Raw genomic sequence first — 15881 nt, forward strand, 5'->3', positions numbered from 1 at the left:
GCCTTTGAGCGACCCAAAAGTTCTGTAATTTAGGGCATAGCACATAGGACAGCAGATAGCTTACACACCTTCCGGCGCAGACTGAAAACTCATCTCTTTCGACTCCACTTCGAGCGATAGAACTATTAACAAAGCACTTATATACTAATAAAGGACTGGCTTATCGAAAGCCAGTTGAGTAGCACTTGAAATGTTTTTGCTCTATGAAGCCTGATGTACTTATATGATTCTGTTTTCTTCAAGTTTGTATTTAGTTGGTCGAACGCACTTATTGTAAGTCGCTTTGGATAAAAGCGTCAGCTAAATGCAATGTAATGTCTATGAAGTAAGTCTGCCTCTGATTGTTCACATTTCTCACAGATTGGTGACTCTTCGGGAAAGATTCTATGAAGTTTTACCTTAGAGTAGTGCAACCTATGTACAATTGTGAACTGTATGAGGCAGTGCCTGGCATTAAGGGAACAGGCCTTGTCCCAGGTGTCCTCGGCTATTTCCTTACCAAACTTTTTTTCCCAGTCTTTTTTTGTACAGTTTGTATCAACTTGTCCATAGTCTTGTAGTACGTCATATATAAATGACACTGCATGTCTCGCTGCTAAACAGTCTCAGTGGTCAAGCTTGTCAGGTATTGCAGTCTCAAAGTCATGTAAGTGGGTCCTCACAAAATGCCTAATCTGGAGATATCTAAAGAAATCCGCCCGAGCCAGCCCATACTTCTCCTGAAGCTGCTGGAATGATGCAAATGTCCCACGGATGTTTAAATCGCCCACACTACCCACTCCTAACTCTCTCCATCTGTCAAAGGTTCCATCCATAGTTGAAGGGGTAAACGATGGATTTGATGATAGGGGAACATTGAAGGACAGGGCCCTACATTTAAGTTTAAGTAATTTGTCTCCAATTTGAATGGTATTATGAATAATCGGGTTATTATTATAGTATGACTTTTTAAGACGCGCGGGAGACATATCTATGGCACCAAGAGAGGAGGGTAGGCAGTCTTCTCGTTCCAAGTCAAGCCAGTTTGCGAGTCCAACTGTCTCGTCTAGCCAATAGGAGACACAAGTAACCTTTCTTAATCCTATGGGATTTATAGTTCCAAATAAAGGGGAGAATTATCGAGTCTAGTTTTGTGAAAAAGGCTTAAGTAAGATATAAAGGTAAGTTCTGAAAGAGGTATAACAGCTGAGGGAGAAAGATCATCTTCACTGCCAATTTCCTTACTAGGTAGGTACTAGTACTAGGTACTAGGTAGGATCAACGCAGTGTTTTAAATTGATCTAGAATGGCCACAAAGTTTGCGTCAAATAGCGAGTCAATTTTTTTTGCTGATCTCTATTCCTAAATAGGTTAATTATTTTTTTTTGTCTTTACAGTGTACAGGCATCACTTCGCTTTTGGTCCAGTTGATTTTATATCCAGAAAAAGAGCTAAACAGTTCTATGGTCTCTAATAAAATAGGAACCGAAGACTGTGGTTCCGTTATAAACATCAAAATATCGTCCGCGTATAGCGACATTTTATTTGTAGTGTAGTCTGTATTGTAACCATGAATCTCTGTGTTGGCTCGGATTGTTTCAAGGGCTCTAATGCAAGAGCAAACGGTAGAGGACTAAGTGCACATCCCTGCCTTGTTCCCCTGTGCAGGTTAAATGGTTCTGAGATAGTCCGATTAGTGAGGATTCTTGCATTTGGGTTGGTGTAAAGCAGGGGTGGGGAACCTTTTTCCTCTCAAGGACCATTCCAATTTTTTCAACATCCTCCGTACAAATTATTGACCTCTGCTTAAAAAAACTAAAATCACAGCCCATTCATTTGGCCTTTCTTTCATGCTGTGCAAAGAAAAAGCAACCTCTTAATCCAGATCTAACCATGACTCGCGCATGCATGCACGTGCACGGTGTGGCATGACCACCAAAACAGAAAGATATGGACACAAGATGTGTGCAAATGTATTTAGTTTCCTATCCATGTGAACATGATTTAAGTGGGGGGGACCTATCCTCCTCTAGGGGGGTCCGGGGAGCATGCTCCCCCGGGAAGATTTTGAGAGCAACATTCAGAGACCTATGGATACATCTCTCACCACTCATATGAAACAGAACTGTAAGCAGATTTTATTTTTATTTATGGATATTTTACAAATCACTCCCCTTTCAAACTGTATTCTTGTTTATTAATAACAACTTTTTTTTACTGTCATATAGTATTTTATACCTGTTTACTTTATTCTCTTATTTTTTATAACGATCATATAAAGATGTGCCTTCACCTCACTGGTTGTAGAAAAAGCTTCTTATATTCGTTAGCATAGCTAGCTAACCAGATGCTAATAACAACACAGTTATTGACTGTATGATCAGTATGACAGATGAACAGATCGCCACTGGGCTTTCAACTAAAGCCACAGCCACGCAAAAACTGCGGCCTGTGTACGGCTCCTTATGGGTACTGCAAAGTTTTAAGTGCCGGAGCAGCGTTCTAGTGATCAGCACTACACCCCTGTCAGACGAGACATATACCACTTGATGACACTTTAGGCTAGTGTTGTGTTCAAGGACCCTGACCTTGGCCAGGAAAAACAGGCACTCAACATTTCGATTCCAACGGCATCATTTAGAAATGTGAATTTCGGTTCCGCTTTTCGATGCCTGAGGAAATGTTTCTCGCCGCTCTCCGTAGCCTACTGCATGACTGCAGCGGGGCGGGAAATGTAGCGTTGTATCTACACTTCCTACAGTGTAACCTGAGACCAGCGCCGGCCCGTTGCACTGGCGTTATAGATGTTCGCCTATGGCGCCAGATCTGTGGACGCGCCGCGCTGACAGCTCGGGGAGGGAAAACAAATGTTTTGACCGTTGGTGCTCATCCTAATTTTCGGCCTTGATGTAACAACATTCATAATTAAGTAAATGTAACACCCTTTTTCACCCCGGTTACACGTTTCATTCGCCCTGTACGATGGGCGCTGCAAGTGATGAAAATGGGGGATGTTGGCTTATCTGCACTGGAACCGGCGCTGTTGTTATTAGCATCTGGTGCTAGCTGCTCTAACGGAAGAAGAAGATGTTTCTACAATGATGTGGAGGGAGAGTCCTCTCCAGTCAGACTGAGGCTGATAACTACAGCTCAGTGAGGTAAAGGACTCTCAGTGTTTAGATAGTTCACTTTAGTCTAAGTTATCTCAGTGGGTCTCAAACGTTTTGATCACAATTTATGTAAACGCATATTTCCAAGGCACTCCTTTATAATTATTGGGATAAAACAGGTTTGAAATCATTCCAATGTATACTATAGGACAGTAAACCAGACATATCATTTTAAACTGGAGAGATAAAAAAATATGCTTAAATAAAACAGTAAAATAAGATATGAATGAACAACAAACATAAAATACGTTACATGTATTTGTTATTGGCTATGGGTTATTGGTTATGCTCACATACTTATTTAATTATTCAAATGTAAACCGACCTTTTTCATATGGGTGTTTATGTACCCCCTAGATCTAGTCTCTAGTAATTCTGCTTAAAGTGCACCAGATTGAAGCAGTTTGCTTTAAAATGTTCAAACATTTCTTCCTGGTATGCCTGAGAAGGCAGATATGCTTGTTTTTCTCAACAAGAACTTAATCATTTGTTTTACCCTGCCCCTCAAAGAATCAGAATTGAGAACCCTTAAAGGTGGGGTAGGTAATTTTGGAGAAACCAGCTCGAGTGCGCTAGAATTTGAAAATACACAGCTGGAACAAATCTGCCACTTCCTTACAGAGCCCCTCCTCCAACACACACGAACGCGCACATGACCAATGAGGGCACGAGATAAGTTTGTGCTCAGATGGAAGGCTGACAGGCAGGTAGGCCATCCACTTACTTTAGCCGGGCCGGCTCAGATGATTGGTCGTGCTTTTTACAGCGCTACGGCTTCCACAGATGACATTTTTTAATGGATTTTTTGTCAAAGCACTTCAGATATTCATTGCTATCGGGATGTTAAGAGCATTCCATGGAATATAACAAAAACTGTATCTCGAGCCGGTTTCTCAAACTTACCAACCCCACCTTTAAGAACCGGAATTGAAAATTAGAATCGGAATCGGAATCGTGGAAATTCAAACGATACCCAACCCTATTCATGACCAAAGTTGGAATTGAAATAAAAAAGGAAAGTGAAATGTATGCTCGTCGTCACCCTCTCCCTCCGGTCCACATTAAAGGTGACATGTCATGCTTTTCCGGTTATTACCCATCCCCTTGTGTGTTATGAAGGTTTTTATGCATGTAAATGGTCTGCAGAGTCAAAACCCTCAAAGTACACCATGTAGGGAGTAAAACTCTAACACAGAAAATACCTCCCCAAAACGCCTCGTTGGAGATACGTCACTGTCCATTTGATTCTTCCGGGTACATCATGATGTCATGTGGTCCCCGGAACGAAATGGACCAATCCGTGGAGCCGTTACGTTACGTCCGTGCAGCCGTTACGTCCGTGCAGCCGTTACGTTAAGCCCCCGCTGATTGGTCCAAATTGACCAATCCACGGACTTCCTCACACACTCAGTGCAGGCAGCTCAGCTGATGTCTCCTCCGGGCTGCTGCTGATAACAGACAGTTGGGATCGCGGCGACATTCTCTCTGCAGACCCATTCTCACAGCGTTTATCAACCTTTGTCTTACTCAATATCAAGCCACACTTATTGTTTTTACTTCGGCTGTGACTTTGTGTGTGCTCAGGGTGAGTTTGGCTGTGTTTGGCTGTGTATCGCTAAACAAGGAAATAACACCTCCACGGAGCTTAGCGCGATTCACAACGTCCCGACTGGTCCCCCAATCGGAGCACACTGGGCTCACAGGGAGGGGGGGGGGGGCAAGAGCTGCAGCGAGCCGTTTAGTGGAGAGAGTGAATACACATACTTTACAGAGATGCATATGCGAAACCAATGTGAGTTTGGAAAAATGCACAGTATAAATATATTCTAGTAGACCTCAACAATAGAATTATGATCAGTGGAAATGGCCATGACATGGGACCTTTAATACAAATGATCCCAATACGTATGATTGTATGAACTATGAAAAGATCTTAAAATCAATACAAATGTATTTATTATAAAAGTTAGTCCTTAACATCTATCACTGTGTATATCACCATTCAAACATCTTTTAAAAGTTGAACAAACTCCACACAGCTCAGTAAAGACTGTGAAATGTTGAATTTATTTGATCATTTCAGTAAAAACTAACGTTCCTATTTCTCTTTTTTATTATAATATTGATGAACGTTCAACACAAAGCACTTTGGCAACTTACCACATACGTTTTAAAATGCTTAATAAGCACCGTAACTTTCATGCTATAATTTCTCGGTCATAATCGGTTGTTTCCGTGAACGGCCGACTGTTGAGTGACGGCAAATGCTGCGGCTGCAATGCATTGTGCAGGGTTCGTACGGTCATTGAAAACCTGGAAAAGTCATGGAAATTCAAAATGCTGCGGTCGCGAGCTGTTATGTGCCATCATGACGCGCATGGTGTTATTTTTTATTATAAAACGGACAAGTCCAATCAAGCAATCTGATTGGTTCTTAGCTGTGATATACTGGGTGTATACCACGGGTAGAATTGTAAGTTACTTTTCACAAGAAGTCAGTATCCCTCCGCGTCTGAGAAAAACAGTATACTGGAACAAGAAAGCAGCGGAGAAGTAACGGGGCAGAAACCCTCCTTTTTACACAGCGGTCCAGACATAGACATCAAACGGCAAAATATATTCAGTGTGCAGTTCCTTTGGCATTAGGGCAGGGATATCTAGATACTTTCCAAGGTCTGACATCATGAATTGAGCTACTTTTAAAGCAAGCAACGATGTTTTCAAATCTGTAATCAAAGAGGTCCGCAAAAACACTATCGGCCAATCAGATTGCTTGATTTGACTTGTCAGTTTTATAAATATATTTACATTTCTTCCGTTACGGAACAAACTTACAAAGCATAAGATGGAAACATTTAAGATTAACTTCGACCTCCGGGGAGGTCTTACTATGGAAGAGTGGATTGAGGTGTGCCGATCTCCAGAAAAAAAAGCACCTAAACGACGACATGCAGAGCTACGTGAAGAGCAGGTAGACCAACTGGAAAAGTACCACCATTCAAAAGCTTTCTGATGCGGGTCTTGAAACAAAGCAGAGAAATTATAACCGTTAGTGGCCACAGGTACGAAAGCTCTCTCTAGAGATACTGTACGCCGAATCTCGGGGACCGGAGAAAGTGGAGCAATATTCTCACCACGCCAAGCAACAGCCTAGAACAACCTCAACAAGTAACCACGTAAGCCATGCTACTGATGCTGGACAGGTTTTCAGTGGGTGCACAATAAACGGCAACATACAAATGAATGTAAATAAATAGCCAAATAATAATAATATGTTCGCTAGCTGTTAGTGTTGTTGCATAGCAACCAGCTCGCACTATGTTTCGCGCAGAAGGCAACGGAGGGACTATTTTATTTTGAACATCATTATTTACTAATAAAAACTATTTAAATTAGAGTGTGTATTTTTTTTTCATATTGCCACACTTGGTAACCGTTTTATAAAAGCAATAGCTCACTTCAGGCCGTGGTATATGCTCATTATATCACAGCTAAGGGGGCGTGGTTCAGCCCGACGCGAGTGAGCTATTGCTTAAATATATGAGCTGTGTGCTCGAGTCTTCCTGCCTGTCGGGCCGGCTGAACTTTGCTGCTCCGGGATGAGGGTCAGCTACATTATCTACGGTGCATTCTTTAACTGTGCGGAGTCACTGTGGCACAGACTGCACCGCTGGTGAACAGCTGTTAGAACGGGCCGTTCAGGTGTTCAAAGCAGAGCGGCAGAGCGTGATGTGAACTGAAAAGTTTTTCTGTCGCAATATTATTTAAGGAATCGTTGAGCTAGCTAGCTAGCTAGCATTGTCACTATCTTCTAACGTTAGCTTTAGCCTTCGTTTTCTAATAGTTTTTTTCATAGGCTATAAACAGAGGTGGTATAAGTATAGATATTGTGCCAGCTAAAGTAAAAGTAGAAGTACTCAGATATTGTACTTTAGTAGAAGTAGTCAGATCTTGTACTTAATAAAAGTAGAAGTACTCAGATCTTGTATTTGAGTAAAAGTAGAAGTACCAGAGGAATACTCTATCACAGTAAAAGTCCTGCATTCAAAATGTTCCTCAAGTAAAAGTAGAAAAGTATTATCATCAAAATATAGTGAAAGTAGCGACAGTAAAAGTAGTCGTTGTGCAGATTGGTCCATTTCAGAATAATATATATGATATGTTTTATAATGATTGATCATGAAAGTGTTCTCAAAGCTGGTAAAGGTGCAGCTAGTTTGAATGACTTTGTATACTGCAGGGTAGCTGGTGGATTTACTCCAGGTGGAACTAAAGTCTGATTCAACACTTGATTATATTTGTAGTGGAGTACAATTACATCATTTACCTCTGAACTGTAGTGGAGTAGAAGAACAAAGTAGCATGAAATGGAAAGTACTTCAAAATTGTACAGTACCTGAGAAAATGCACTTAGTTACTTCCCACCTCTGGTAGGATATGTGAAAGTTTCACATTTTGCCCTAGCATGTTCAGCTATAGCGAGCTAGCAAGCTAAAGCTAACGCTAGTTTATAAGATTACCTTCTGTCTGACATCAGCTTCCCTCCGTTCTACAGCAGCTCCGGAGCGCCCCCTCAGTGAGGGGCCGTCAGGCTGACCCCTGCTGCTCTGGGAACGCAGAGCTCTGAACTAAAAATATATTTCATTTACTCTTAACTTTTCCGTAGAAGAAGCATTGAACTTGGCTAAACTTGCTGCAGTAGCTAATCACAGAACAAGTGTTCATTTGGCCTACTTCATTTTAATTATACAACCCGTGATAAAACTGCGTTGTTGTTAAGAGCTTGACTCTAACCTACCTGTGTATCCCACTAAAGACGCCACACTCCACCTTGAATGCAGTCGGCAGCTCCCAATTTTTACTGGCTAGCTAGCTTGCTGCCATGGCCTTCAATTTAAGCTAGAGAAACTGTAAACGTATACCATATGCTTTGAGAAGCCTTTTAATCAATATATTGTGGTGCTTGTTGTTTCCAAGTATTTGTTGTCAATTTCAATGACCTAACAACAGTGCTGCCACCATTTCTGGTAGGTATTCTTGAGTTAAGGAAAGGGTCCATCCTAATTTAGGATATCTAACTTGGCAAATACCTATATCAGAACGGTTCTGTGAGTAGCTTCATTCCATATCCTGAAGTAGGATTTATGTATTAAAGGGAACACCACCTTTATTATGTTCCAAAATGTCATTTCCATGGCCAGTATTTGTGAACATGGACTTGTGATGTCATCATGTAAACCCTCCTGGTGCTTCCTGATTGTCGGAGCTATACATTGATTCATATTATTTGACACTAAAGCATTTCTTTTTGGTGCTGTTTATGGTTAATTATCATTATTTAATGTTATAATTTTAGTTAATTTAAGTAATTCTTTATGGCTTTGTTTTTAAGTGAGCTTTGAGCACCAGGTGATTTTGGAATAGGTATTTTTTGGAGACAGGTGGAGCTATCTGCTCTGACTCATGAGGAGGCATATTGATCAAAGTGCAGTTGTTTGTACCCATAGACTGCGCTTTCATTTCAAGTTCCTCTTTAACGGCAAACACTGTTCCAGTCTGCTGCTGGTCAGCTCCACTGGTTACTGACAGACCTTCAGTGTGTTTGTTACTACTCCTTCCTGACTGTCTAGAGCAGGGGTCTCCAACCTTTCTTCATCTGAGAGCTACTTTGAAAAAATGAAAGTGACCAAGAGCGACTTTTATTCACACAGCACTCATCAGTTGAATTAAGCAACTTTTGTAGACGTGTGAAATTGCAATACCCAAAGCTTATCAAAAATCTTAACTTCACATCAAGGTCCAAGAAAATGACAATTGCTCACATAGTAATAAGTACATCACCACCTTACAAGCATCTTATGGCACATGGGTAAAATAAGTGCATTCACTCTTTAGAGGTGTATGCTGGAGTGTACCCACTTAGGTTCACTCTAGTAAAGTAAATTAAATGTTCATCAGTCAGTCTTGTTCTGTATTTAGATGTCATGACATTCATGTCAGAAAAAGCTGCTTCACAAAGTAAGCAGAGCCAAATAAAGCAGAGGTGTTCAGTGCTGCTTGGTGATGTTCTTATAGTTTTCTGGGTCTACAAGGCTCCAGAAATGTTGTTGAGTTTTGCTGAGACTTAAGTTGAACATAATTTTGGAGATTTATAACCTCCATCTCCACAGGATTGACACTGAACAGTTCAGCCATCTTTTTCTTCTTCTTCTTCTTCGTCTTGACATTAAATTATAAACCATAATAAATCAATTGTATCTAGCCTCCCTATATCTGTGTGTGAAATTGTTCCATCCTCAAAAACTAATACTTAGCAGCAGCATCTAGCAACGGTCTTCTGTTAAAAGAAGGACACTGAATGTCCTGAATGTGGTATCACTAACAGGACTTGAGTCTGAACACAGCAGACAACAGGAGTATTTACAACGGCATATAAAAACTAAAATACTGCTTGTGGGTGCTCATTACATTCTCTGTCTTACTGTTACATGAATCCCATGATTGTATGAGACTAAGTTAGCTTCATCATATCTCAATCAGTGATTAAGTGAATAATAACGTTTCTATCAGGTTACTATCAGGCTGTCACTCATTATTTTTCAGGGAGGGGGCGGGGTTTGGAGGAACAGAGAGGAGACGGTGATCGTGTGAGCTTTCCTCCTGCCTTCACAAACTTTACACACGTATTTATCAACTGAAAATAGCAAGAGAACATTCATACTCTGCAATCCAAGACTTGATTAAATCCACCCTCTAAGGACAGAGGGTGTCGTTTTTCTCATACTGATATTATATACAACAATCTGTGTTGTTGTATTTGCTGTAAAGTGTCTCTACTGTAGGCTATTTTTATTTTATGTACAGCACTTTGGCTCGACCAAAAATCGTTTATAAATGTGCTATATAAATAAAACTTGATTTGATTTGATCAAAAACCTGACATTATTGTGACGCGAGTATTTTTTGAAACATGAATCCCTGTGTCCAGCCGCGGCTGGATCAAGAAGCAGCGTTACTACGCTATAATCGATTATGTTCTGTCGATGCAGAATCGTCCACGTCCGCATTAAGATGCATCGTAGAAATGATTAATTTCAACGCCCCTTACGGCCCCTACACACGGCGGCGTGCGTTGAAGCTTCAACGCTTCTGCCCATTCACTTTGAATGGGGTGATAACTTTGGATAATAACACGGGAGAAATAAGCGGAAGTGCTCTCTCTCCCTCTCCCTCTCTCCCTCCCCTGCCAGCTCACTGATCCAGTAATGAGTGACCCGACAGTGAAGAATAAACATATGTATAACTATAACTTTTTCGGACACCTTAAAATACTGCCAGACTAGTGAAGCCATTTTGGCGAGTTTGTTTTGCCGCGCACAGAGAAAAGTGTCTTGTATTTTACGTCATGTGATCGGCTCTCCCGATCAACCATTATAGAGAGTACCGATCGATCGGCAGAGAGTGAATATCAGCCGATATCGATCGGCAGAGAGTGAATATCAGCCGATATCGATCGGCAGAGAGTGAATATCAGCCGATATCGATCGGCAGCCGATCGATCGGAGCATCCCTACCTAAGGCCTATCTTATTATGTTGTATTGGAGGGGGTGGGACATCTATAAGGCCTATCTTATTATGTTGTATTGGAGGGGGTGGGACATCTATAAGGCCTATCTTATTATGTTGTATTGGAGGGGGTGGGACATCTATAAGGCCTATCTTATTATGTTGTATTGGAGGGGGTGGGACATCTATAAGGCCTATCTTATTATGTTGTATTGGAGGGGGTGGGACATCTATGTGTTTGATTGAATTTAAGTCGGTAGAGGTGCATTTATTGTCGTCTGATCTTTTCTACACAGTCTGTGAACCGCGAGCGGCGAGCTACTGAAAAGCTGCCCGCGATCGACGTGTGGGAGACCCCTGATCTCAAGTAATATATTCAAGTGATGCAGAGACTTCACGTGTGTCGTGCTGTCTCTGTGAAGTTTAATCCAGATGCAGTGATATTGTCCCACCGAGCACAGACATATAGAGTTTAAAACGTGGTCGTTGTTTGATTACGGAAGATATTGCTATTACATAGATAATTTTTGGTCACACTTTATTACACCTGTAAAGTGTGAAACATATCTTTCTACAAAAAAAGGTGCAAGTCTGTTTATGTGTGGGGGCTTTTTGTAGAAAGTCTTTGTAGTGCACTTTATAGCTGCAGTGGAGGACAGAATAATCACGTTAACATGCATCTCAGAACTGGTTCCCAGCCTTCCTTTCTTGAACCCCCCATGAAAAGCTGAGCCCCCGTGTCCTAGTATGAGGGGCTTCTGCTGTGCCGAGCCCAGGAGAGCAGGGTGGAGGGGGTCCGGCTCACATTCTCTGAAAACACATCACACTGTTAGACATGTTCCTTCAGCACACAGATTTGTATTTGACTCAATCCCACATACACTGGCCTGCTGCCAGAAAGATGCTCAACTACGTTGACCAGCTGTTTTAGGAAATCCTTGAACCTTTAAAAAAAAAAGAAAAAACACAATATGTGACCTGTTTCTAAAGATGTGCATCTTCAGTGGGAAGGGCTTTGATCTGAGACAGGGTGGGAAGTCACAGAGTATGAGAGACGGCTGTAATGAAAGATATTGAACAACACAGAGATTCTGTAGTGAATCTGTCACAGTTCAATCCAGAACACAAGTTCCCCTGCACGGGGCGGGCGTCTGTGTTAAAGGGGACCTATCATGCAAATTGCACTTTGTGATGTCTTTTATACATAAATATGTGTCCCCGGTGTGTCAGGGAACTCACTGAGTGTCAGAAAACAAAACCCTCTCTCTTGATGATCTGTTTGGTATTTTGAGCAAAACACATCATATACATGTTTTTTGTATATTTGTGTATATCTGAGACCCACAATATATGCCTAAAAATAGCATATTAGGAGACCTTTATGGTTCACTTTGAAGACACGTAGTGGTTAGCTTTAAATGATATGACGTTTATTATTATTATTTGAGTCTGTTGGTTTATTTTAGGTAAAGATGAGGGTCTCTCTCTTATTAAACCTTCATGTTTTACCTGGTAGGGTTAGAAATGTTCATACATTCCATTTAATGTCTTTATTAGGTATGCAGAGAGGTGACAGCAAATGAGGCAAGAGAAAATAAAGAATGAGTTGCAGGACAGATCCCAGGACAGCCAGGGGTTTGATTCTAGACGTTTTCAGAGGAGTAGACATGAGGCATTCGACTGCATGGTGTCCATATGTCCTAACAGGACCTGGTTGGAGAACATCTGTATCCTGTATCCTCTAAGTGACTGATTTCTGTCTTTTCACAGGTGATGTGTCACCCATCAGTATGTCCCCCATCAGCCAATCCCAGTTCATCCCTCTGGGAGAAGTGTTGCTATTGGCTATCTCTGCTATGAACTCTGCTCACAAGGCTGTCACTCAGGAGGCCCTCACCGAACACCTGCAGACATGTTTCCCAGGTAACGCCAGCTCACACATCAACATCTGACAAAAGCTAACACCCTCCATAAGCCTGATGCTCACCTGCAGGCTCCAGACAAAACAGTTTGTCATAAACGTGTAAGCAATTACATTTTGATATTCTTTATTATCCCAAAGGAAATGATTGTGCCAGATTTATAAAAGATTCACTACAATGAACATAGGACTAATAGTAATAATAATAATAACACTGTGTACAATATCAGTGCAGTAAAAAGAGAAAATTAAACAACAAACTTCAAGAAACAAAGATGGACAAGTATAGACTGTAAGATACTGTACCTCGGGAGGGGTATGCAAGCCCCCAGGAAGTGCGCCGGACTCAGGTGAAAATATTCGTGGTGGCCAAACGGTGGTACTACACTTCTGTTTGGTTGCCAGGCCCGGAAACACTTTTTCCCATTGACTTACATTGGGAAAGAGAGGTCTGTAAATCGTTGGATAATTTTTTTTAACTAAATAAACTACCCAGTATGAACACTTGTATAGCCCTTATTAAAAACATTCGGTCCTCAAGTTGTAAAATGTGCTAATAACATTATTCTGAGAGTTATTTCCCTCGGCATTATGAACGCGCATCTAACCCACGGGACCGCGCCGCCCGGCACGTTCATGTTACGTGTTCAGCACTACATGAGTTTCTCTTTACCCATGGATGCACAATAACAACGGACCCATATCGCCTTACTGCCAGCCCACGGAGCTGTAATAATGGATATATTGCACATGTTTGCTGGAATTCATCATTTGTAAAATATTATACTACATGGGCTGTATGATTAAATCTTGTACCGTAAATGTTGTATTAAATAAAGTTAATATTACCGACGTAGATTAACGTCCCTGTAGCTTCTTATTGCACTAAGAAGCTTATTGCACTGTATATATATATATATATATATATATATATATATATATTAGGGCTGTCAAGTTAACGCGTTAACGCAAAAAAAACTTAACGCCACTAATTATTTTAACGCGATTAACGCATGTGTATTTTTTTTCCTCGGCCGCCCCGTAGTTTCAGAGCGCATCGAGTTTAAAATACCATCTACAAACTGATGCTGCTGACAGCCCCGCTCCTGCCGCCCGCTTGTGGCAGACCACACTTCCACGCTCACCGGCAGGCACCGACTGGCCATCGGGAGGACCGGGAGGGTGTGTGTATGTGTGGCCCGAGCGAGAGAGAGACCTTACGTGCATTGTTGTTGTTGGCATCGGGTGCTAGCTAGCTGCGCTAACGGATATAAGGAGCTGTTTCAATGAAAACAGAGGAGCGCTCTATCCACACAACTGCGCCGAGTACTTGACTTGATGCAGGAAGCAGACAGCGGGACATTGTAGGAGAAGTCAGCACACTCATGATTGCAGCGTCCAGGCAGCTCCCGTTCGAGCATATGCCTTGAGTTGCACATAGCTCCAACGATCACACACACACACACACACACACACACACACACACACACACACACACTCGCACACACACTTCATTTGTATTGTATGAGAGAGGTTCCAGGTTGAATTGAGGCGAATATTTGTAATGTTCAGAGGTTGTTGTGTTTAATATTCATGAGAATATTTGTCATGGTTCAAATGATAATAAACATTAGCATAAAGCATATTTGTCCACTCATATGTTGATAAGAGTATTACAAACTTGAAAAATATTCCTCTAAGGTACATTTAGAACAGATCAAAAATGTGCGATTAATTTGCGATTAATCGCGATTAACTATGGACAATCATGCGATTAATCGCGATTAAATATTTTAATCGACTGACGAATGCGGAATATCGTCAAATGCGGAATATCGGCCCCGATAATCGGTATCAGCCTTTTTGTTTATCAAATTGCCGATAAAACTTTGGCTCTGATGCGGCCGTTTCTCTGGCTGCAGTCACCACTCTGTGTACACGAGCAATGTCCCGCCCACAGCGCTATCTGATAGGCTATTACTGAAGATTTTCCGGGCGGGAGCCAGCCAGAGAGGCGGGACCTTCTCAGATTACAGGCAGGTGCGAAAGAACGCAGACACAGACTGAAGCAAGCAGCAGCGCTGAGCGGCAGAGCCATACATGTGTTAAACCGAAGTTCAATAAACATCCCTATCCCCTATGCTGAAGTTGCAAAAACACCACGATCTTATGATCCAATTCTATCAGTTTCCCAGTTACAATCTACAACTATCCGTGCCGAGTGTGCTGACTTTTCGTACAATGTCCCACTGTCTGGCTTCCTGCATAAAGTCAAGTGCTCGGCCAAATGTCGCTCCTCTGTTTTCATTTAAACAGCTCCTTATATCCGTTAGCGCAGCTAGCTAGCACCAGATGCTAAGAACAACAACAACAACACGTAAGGTGTGCGCGTTTTCGCTCGCGCCACACATACACACACCCTCCCGGTCCTCCCGATGGCCAGTCGGTGCCTGCCGGTGAGCGTGGAAGTGTGGTCTGCCACAAGCGGGCGGCAGGATCAGTGTAGTGAGTGTTGCTTTGAGTGACATGTGCCTGGACCTCAGTGTAGTGAGTGTTGCTTTGAGTGACATGTGCCTGGACCTCAGTGTAGTGAGTGTTGCTTTGAGTGACATGTGCCTGGACCTCAGTGTAGTGAGTGTTGCTTTGAGTGACATGTGCCTGGACCTCAGTGTAGTGAGTGTTGCTTTGAGTGACATGTGCCTGGACCTCAGTGTAGTGAGTGTTGCTTTGAGTGACATGTGCCTGGACCTCAGTGTAGTGAGTGTTGCTTTGAGTGACATGTGCCTGGACCTCAGTGTAGTGAGTGTTGCTTTGAGTGACATGCAGGGTTCGTACGGTCATTGAAAACCTGGAAAGGTCATGGAAATTCAAAATGCAAATTCCAGGCCCTGGAAAAGTTATAGAAAACGATGTTTTTCCCAAAGTTTTGGAAAAGGTATGGAAATGTAACTGCGTCAAATATAATTTACATTTTATCTAATCGCCAAAATAATCTGCGGTCGCGAGCTGTTATGTGCCATCATGACGCGCATGGTATTATTTTTTAATATATGAAGCGCGAGCTGTGTGCTCGAGTCTTCCTGCCTGTCGGTTGAACTCTGCTGCTCCGGGATGAGGGTCAGCTACATTATCTACGGTGCGTTCGTTAACTGTGCGGAGTCACTGTGGCACAGACTGCACCGCTGGTGAACAGCTGTTAGAACGGGCCGTTCACGTGTTCAGAGCAGAGCGGCAGAGCTGATGT

At 42.1% G+C, this 15881-nt stretch overlaps 1 protein-coding gene across 2 annotated transcripts in view; it reads left to right on the top strand.

The window, feature by feature from the left end:
- LOC117454446 (storkhead-box protein 2-like) overlaps positions 1–15881 on the top strand; it is a 109238-nt gene that overhangs the window by 55331 nt on the left and 38026 nt on the right. For both annotated transcript variants that reach the window (XM_034093681.2, XM_034093682.2), the window contains exon 2: positions 12487–12639. In XM_034093681.2, the coding sequence (XP_033949572.1) occupies positions 12487–12639 (153 nt within the window). The remainder of the gene's footprint in view (positions 1–12486; positions 12640–15881) is intronic.

The sequence above is a fragment of the Pseudochaenichthys georgianus genome, chromosome 10, assembly GCF_902827115.2.
Source record: "Pseudochaenichthys georgianus chromosome 10, fPseGeo1.2, whole genome shotgun sequence".
Classification (NCBI taxonomy): Eukaryota; Metazoa; Chordata; class Actinopteri; order Perciformes; family Channichthyidae; genus Pseudochaenichthys; species Pseudochaenichthys georgianus.